Genomic DNA, 6,598 nt, shown 5'->3' with positions numbered 1-6,598 from the left:
CATCCCCATGAGGTTCACATTGCGTGCAGGGAGGGGTACCTTCAGGTAAGCTCACTTGGACCTCAGTTTCAACACTGTGCGATGGTTGGCGGTCTCTTGGGCTGGTGAGAGCTGGACATTCTACCGGGCTTTGGGGGCCATGTATCCACTAAGCCAGGACCCAGCTTCAGAGTGTCCCATTGCCATGGAACCAGAGTCTCTAGTGACCTCGAGGCCGAGAAGGGGTCTTCGTCACTGATACTGTGAGTCCTCTGGACCCGAGTGACCTCTGCTGTTGGTCAAGCCTTGTGCACGGAGGTAGAGGGTCACTGTGATGCAGGTGGTTCTAGCTGTCAGTCAGGGACCTGGGGGGGAATATGGCGGTGGTGGTGGTGACAGTGTTCACCGGTGGCCGTGACAAGCAGCGCAGGCTCCCAGTCTTGAGCGCGCACTGCACAGGCCAGAGCACCAGGCAGAAAAGCACTAACAGCAGCGTGGAGACCAGGGCCATGCGCCTCCAGTCCTTGCACCTTGCCCAGCATCGGGCCAGGCGTCCCCGGCGGCCCAAAGGCTCTGGGGGGATTGGGGGTGGCACTGCTTGAGCAGGCTTGCTCAGGCCCACATCCACGCACACAAAGTCCAGAGAGGAGTTGCTGGAGGGTGGGCGGCAGCAGAGCTTCGTGCCCTCCAGCCACACAGGCTCTTCCCGCCGCAGGTGAGCGGGCATCTTGGACAGGAGCTGGCGGCTGGTGCGCAGTGCAGGAGCCCCGGCAGGGGGCACGGTCGTCGGCTGCCTGCAGAATGGGCAGGGCACAGCCTCACTCCCAGGGCGGCCCATGGGCTGGGCGGCTGCCAACCGTGCCAGGCACTCCAGGCAGAAGACGTGAGTGCAGGAGAGCTCCTTGGGTGTCTTGAAGATGTTGTCATAGCCGGAGAAGCAGATGGAGCACTCTAACGGAGAGGCCACCCTCTCAGAACCTGGGGTGCCAGGGGACCTGGGATTGCTGGCAGAACTGGGGGACCTAGGGTTGCTAGCAGAGCTGGGGGACCTGGGATTGCTGGCAGAACTGGGGGACCTGGGACTGCTGGCAGAGCTGGGGGACCTGGGATTGCTGATGGAACTGGGGGACCTGGGATTGTTTCTGGGCACCCTGTCTGTAGGGCTGCTCCAGCCGGGGGGTGGCACTGCTGTGTGCCACACCTGCTGTTCTGATGACATGGCTCCAAGCTGTGGACAAACAGAGATGCTGTGAGTGATCCCTGGCTGCCTTTCTAAAGAGGCCAGTCTGTTGTTCTTTCTTTCACTATTGCCCACCACCAGCCCCCAGGATCCCAGGGAAGGACACTGCGCAGTCTATAGCACCTCCAGAAAGTTCCTATACCTGCTTCTCATCCCACCTGCCTCAAGGAGGCTCTGAGGTGCGGGCAGTGTAGTTGAGAGGGGTGATGGTGTCCTGGTGCACTGGGTCTCCCTGGTGCCAGGCGGGAGACAGTGGCCCAATACTAGTTACCAGAGCCAGTGCCACTGATGCTCACATGTCACCCTGGGGAAAGTGCAGCTTAGCATGTGGCCGACACAGGCAAGGCCACTGGTGAAGAGGCCATTCTCACTCATGAGACTAGACTCGGGTGGGATGAGAGCAGGGGGCTCCCAGCCTGTCCTGGCAGCGACTGAGCCCTGGTTCCCTGGGAGTAGGTGAGGGGTACGCTGGGCCTGGTGTCAGGACCTAGGCCTGGGGGCTGCTCTCTGGGACTGGGTTAGGGCTGGGCCAAGTCCATCCAGCTGGGGGAGATTAGAGCCTGAGGGGATAGGCAGAGGCTGGTGGGCTTCACAGGGTTTGTGTCCCGTCCTCGCCAGGCTGGTATCCCAGGCCTGGTGCCAGTGAGGGTGCCATGTGTGAATGTGCCTTGGCCGTTCCCTCTGGGCTATCTGGAAGCTTGCGCGTCCACCAAGGAAGGACATGTGGCCCTATAGTCTCCCACTTCCCCCTCAGAGATGGCACTGTCTCCAGGTAGATAGAGTCATTCTAGTCCCAGGGCCTGGTTCTGCTCCACACACACACGCAATCGCCCCCAAGGAAACCAGGGCAGGCCCTGGATGACCACGGCTATCCCAGTGATGAGAAGGTGACTCAGCTGTCACCTCTGGTGGACAGGGTCAGCCAGAGTCTGGGACAACTGGGCCAGGTGACAGTGCCAAATTAGCCACGCTTGCCCACCTGGAGGTCACGTGCCTCCTGGGGTGACCCTCACCAGTCCTGTAGCTGTTACCCTGGGACTTAGGTGGCCAGTAGTGATGACACTAGGTGACAGGCTGGGAAGCCGCAGCCTCACTGTTGCCCACCTGCTGTGACTCAGGATGACACTGCAGTGAGCATGCAAGTGCCCCTGGCATGAGCTCACAGCCATCACGCGACCAGGTACACCTTGGGGCAAGTGCCAGGCAGCCAGGGGCATGCTCATCGCACCTTTCACAAACTCTCCCCAAAGGGGTCCCCTGAGCTCTAGGTACAGGTGGGGGTGAGCAAGGCTGTGCTGCTCTTACCTGGTGGCCGGTGTCGTCAGGATCTGGGCATATTCCTTCTCTGATGGCCACAGTGGGCCTGGCTCTGGAGTGGCCTCGCGTCCACTTGGCAGGAGTTGTCCCGGTGGCTGGTTCCGGCAGGCACAGCCTCTGTACAGCGGTGCGTGAGGCAAGCGGGTGTGTGTGCTCTGGGTGTGGGCTCCCTGGTCTGCGTGCAGGTATATTTATACCCTTGAGTCACCAATGGTCGGGGCGGGGCCTGTGTCTGGAGATTGGTTCCTCTCACTGGCCTTTTGGGCGGGGAGTCCCTGAGGGGCGAGACTTGGGCAGGGCCATGCTGGGAGTGGATGTTTGGCTAGAGTGACACCCTCCACCCTGCTCCCTCACCCCTGTCGTTCCCCATACTCTCCTCTTGCTCTGTCACTGAAGTCCCTGGTTTGGCCAGAGCTCTGTGCTGGGCCTCCCAGATTGGCACGGGGCTGCCATGTCTACCAGGAGCACCCAGTTCTTCCTCTTATTTTCATGCCAGCTTGTTATCCTCACACTCAGCTGCTTGCTAGCCCACTCACACGCATGTATGCCCAAACATACGCACATTAGTGTGTTCACACATACAGGCTGCAACTCCAGGCAGCCTTCTTGGCCTGCACCCTCTAGAGGCAGAAATGCAGCTCTGGAGTCCAGGGAGTGGAGGCTGGGCAGGGGCGCCCAGGGGCTGAAGGGGCAGGACCCACATGGCTCAGAGGAGAAGGGGGTTAGGAAAGGGGTGGGGACACAGAGAGGGTGTAGGGGCTCAGAAAGGGCTGGGGACCTAGAGAGAGAAAGGAAGCTTAGAGAGAGGGTGGGGCCCAGAGAAAAAGATGGGAACTAGAGAAGGGTTGGGGGCCCAGAGAAAGAGGTGGGGATCCAAGTGGGAGCTGGAGGCTCTGAGAGGGAGGTGGGGGCTCTGAGAGAGAAGTGGAGGGCCAGAGAGAGAGGTGGGGACCTAGAGAGGGAGTTGGGAGTTCTGAGAAGGAGGTGGGGGTCCAGAGAGAGAGGTAGGGGCCCAGAGAGGGAGGTGGGTGCCTGGAGAGTGAGGTGGGGGCCTAGAGAGTGAGGTGGGGGCCTAGAGAGTGAGGTGGGGGCCTAGAGAGTGAGGTGGGGGCTCCAAGAGGGAGTTAGGACCCTAGAGAGGGAGGTGGGGGAGGTGGAGGTTCTGAGAAGGAGGTGGGGACCAAGAGGGAGATGGGGGCTCTGTGAGGGTGGTGGGGTCCCAGAGAGGGATTTGGGGGCTCTGTGAGGGCCGTGAAGGCCCAGAGAGGGACGTGGGAGTTCCAAGAATGAAGGCCTCACAGATGGGGGAGGGGAATCAGAGAAGGAAGTTGGGTTCAAATGGGGTGGAGGTTTGGGTAACGATTGGCAGCTTAGAGAAGGGTCTGGCAGGGCGGGGGGGAGCAGAGAAAGTCTTGAAGAAGGAGGTTGAAGTCCACATGGGGGAGTATGGCCTTACAGAACACATGGGTGGCCCAGATAAGGGGTGAGGTCCTAGAGATTGGGGGTTAGGAGCTCCAAGAAGGTCTAGAGGAGGTGGATGGACACTCAGAGAGGGAGGTGAGGCCTCTGAGAGGGGTTTGGGGCCCAGAGACAGGTGTGAAGGCTCAGTGAGGGGTCTGAGGAAGGAAGCCAGGGTGTGGGCATAGCTGAAGGGCTAGCTTGGCTGCCCCCTCCGTGAGTGATGCAGGTTCCTGTTTCCATGGGGAACGTGACTGGGGATCACCTGCCCCTCCAGGAAGCATCTGCGAACACTCTCCCACAAGGTTCCTGGGAATGTATGGACTCTGAGATCACGCTGAGGTTCAGGGGACAGTCAGTGGCCTGGAGGCACTGGTGACTGGGTACGGGTCAGTCCTTGGAATTCGCAGGTGTGGGTGGTGCCAGGCTTCACCGCCTGAGCAGGGGGAGGCCCCCCTATGCTGACTGAGGGAAGGGAGTAGAGGAACTGAGAACTTGGCCCCCACCTCACCTGTTTGCTTCCTGTCCTGCTCCCTGGGTAGCTGGAAGTGACTCGACCGGCTCGGCTGGTATGAGCATGTAGATTTCGTGTGTGATTATGTGTGTATGCTGACAGGTTAGCATGGGTGAGTGTGCAAGAATGCATGTGTCTGAACATGTGAGGAAGAGTGTGTGTGTGTGTGTAAGAGGTGTCTGCATATGTGTAGGTGTGCACAAGTTGTGCCTGTGCATATGTGAGGGGAACCTGGATACCACAAAGGTCCCTGTACCTGCAGGGCCATGTCACTTAGGCTCCTGCACTGGAGGAGAGGTCAAGACCATCTTCACGGCCCCCAGATGTGACTCTTAGAGGACGGGAGGATCTGAGCCCCAAAGCCACCCAGAGCCCTGGCTGCAGATAGAAAGCGCCCTTAGTGGAGGGCAGGATGGTGTCTCTCGGGAGACATGTATTTCTTACAGCCTCTGACCAAGACCGTGCCCTTAGGTGAGAGACAGAACCAGCCTCGTGCTCCTGAGGCAGGCTCTGTACTCTGAGGGCACAAGATGTAGCTCAGGTCATCTGGGGCTCAGGGGGCCCTGGGGTCTCATAGCACTTGCTTGTTGCTAGGTGAGGGCCAGAGGGCAGGGGAGGCTGGGCACTGCCAGACCCCATACAGACAGAATCCCTGGGTTGTTTGCCATGGTGCTGATCAGAGCATCAGGCTGTGGGGGGTCCAGGTGGGACTCTCTGTTGGCCCAGTTGTGGGAGGAATGGGCTGGGGAATGTCCCAGGGGAAGCAGAAGCTGGTTGAGGCTGGTGGGCTCTATGATGGGGCTCCATTAGTATAACCTCTGCCTCAGCCTCTGGTCTCTGGCATCTGACAGCCCAAGGGTGGGTGCCTGGCAGGACTGTTGCTGCTCCTGCCCAGCGCTGGAAGCCAGATCGCCAAAGAGCAGTTTGTCCGAGCCTGCTACCTCCTTGCCTGTAGCCTGACCTCACTGTACTTCCTTCTGGTGTCCGGGGCCCTATGCAGGTTTGGCTCACTGGCTAGAATTCCTGCCTCAACTTTGTCCATCAGACTTCATTCACTCTGCTCTGTCTAGCCACTTCCTGGAACCCACCTCTCCCTGACGTTGCCATAGGTACTTCTCTGTTACTGACCAGCTTGTGCTCTGCAGATGCCCAATAGAATGAATCAGTGAATGAATGAATGAATACACTGTGAGCCTGACCTCCAGCACCCCTTACAACACACTCTCTCCCTGAGAGCAGTACCTTAGAGCCCTCAGTGGCAGCTGACAGAGGGAACAAGAGGCAGCCAGCTGCCCCCACCAGCCTGCTTCCTCCTGAGCTACTGATCCCATGAGGGTCTTGTCTGGATCAGAATCTTTTCTGGAGTCCAGGTGAATGGGTGGGTGAGGGTCTCAGCATGGAGAGAAACCAGAAGAGGGCTCAGAGGCTCTCCTGGCTGGGTGAAGACCACCACTGTGCTGTTACAGGTGTACAGTGCAAAATGGCTTTCCTGGCCACTGAATTTGACTTTGCTATGTGGATAGGTGAGAATAAGTGAGTAGGGTGTATTAGACTACCCACAGGGGGGTTAGTTAGTCTTGATAATCCACGAAGGAATTGGCTAATCTCGCCATTAAATTGAGCAGATCCAGCAGCAATATTGGAGGAAACCTCGCCATCAGCAAAGAAAAAGCAAGAGAATGTATTGCATTCTTCAGGAGCTGAGATTCTTGCACGAACCAGTCTAGGGCCTATCAGAGCAACACCCATAGCAGCCACAGCAGAGAACGTGACCCCACCATAAGGTGGAGCTGACCTTGGGACAGCTACCTGACCCCAGACAGAACCAGAGCTAAGGGCCTTCACCTCAGTTTGTTGGGCAACTGAGCTGGCAGGAGAGCCATAACTAACAAGTCAGAGAGCTTTATAACACTGGCCTAAAGCCGCAAGGCTCAAAGCTGAGGTGCCTATGAGCACATTTCAGAAGCTGTCCTGACTGTACTCTGTTACTAATCTGACTTACAGCCTTCTGACTTCCCCAATATGGCTTTGTGTGGTCTATCAGATAACACCGCGGATTTTGGACCCAGTAAAACAATAAGTGTATATAG

General features: G+C 58.2%; 1 protein-coding gene across 1 annotated transcript; it reads right to left on the bottom strand.

Annotated features, from left to right (window-relative positions):
* Positions 1-325: 325 nt before the first annotated feature.
* Positions 326-1,198, bottom strand: RNF223 (ring finger protein 223). The gene is made up of 2 exons (XM_006885953.1): positions 1,153-1,198; positions 326-1,032 (listed from the first exon to the last, which is right to left on the bottom strand). The coding sequence occupies exons 1-2, from the start codon at positions 1,196-1,198 to the stop codon at positions 326-328; spliced, it is 753 nt and encodes a 250-aa protein (XP_006886015.1).
* Between the last annotated feature and the right edge of the window lie 5,400 nt (positions 1,199-6,598).

This window comes from Elephantulus edwardii, unplaced genomic scaffold, assembly GCF_000299155.1.
Source record: "Elephantulus edwardii isolate Elephantulus edwardi_28Jun2011 unplaced genomic scaffold, EleEdw1.0 scaffold00045, whole genome shotgun sequence".
NCBI classification, from domain to species: domain Eukaryota; kingdom Metazoa; phylum Chordata; class Mammalia; order Macroscelidea; family Macroscelididae; genus Elephantulus; species Elephantulus edwardii.
The sequence above is the reverse complement of the archived record's forward strand: the minus strand, read 5'-3'. Positions and strand labels throughout refer to the sequence as shown.

Bases quoted from the DNA above. Each gene is read 5' to 3' on its own strand.
- RNF223 (XM_006885953.1), bottom strand. From the start codon at position 1,198: ATGTCATCAGAACAGCAGGTGTGGCACACAGCAGTGCCACCCCCCG. The intron at 1,033-1,152 runs GCTGGAGCAGCC...CTGCCAGCAATC, and splicing joins CACAGCAGTGCCACCCCCCG to CCAGGTCCCCCAGCTCTGCT.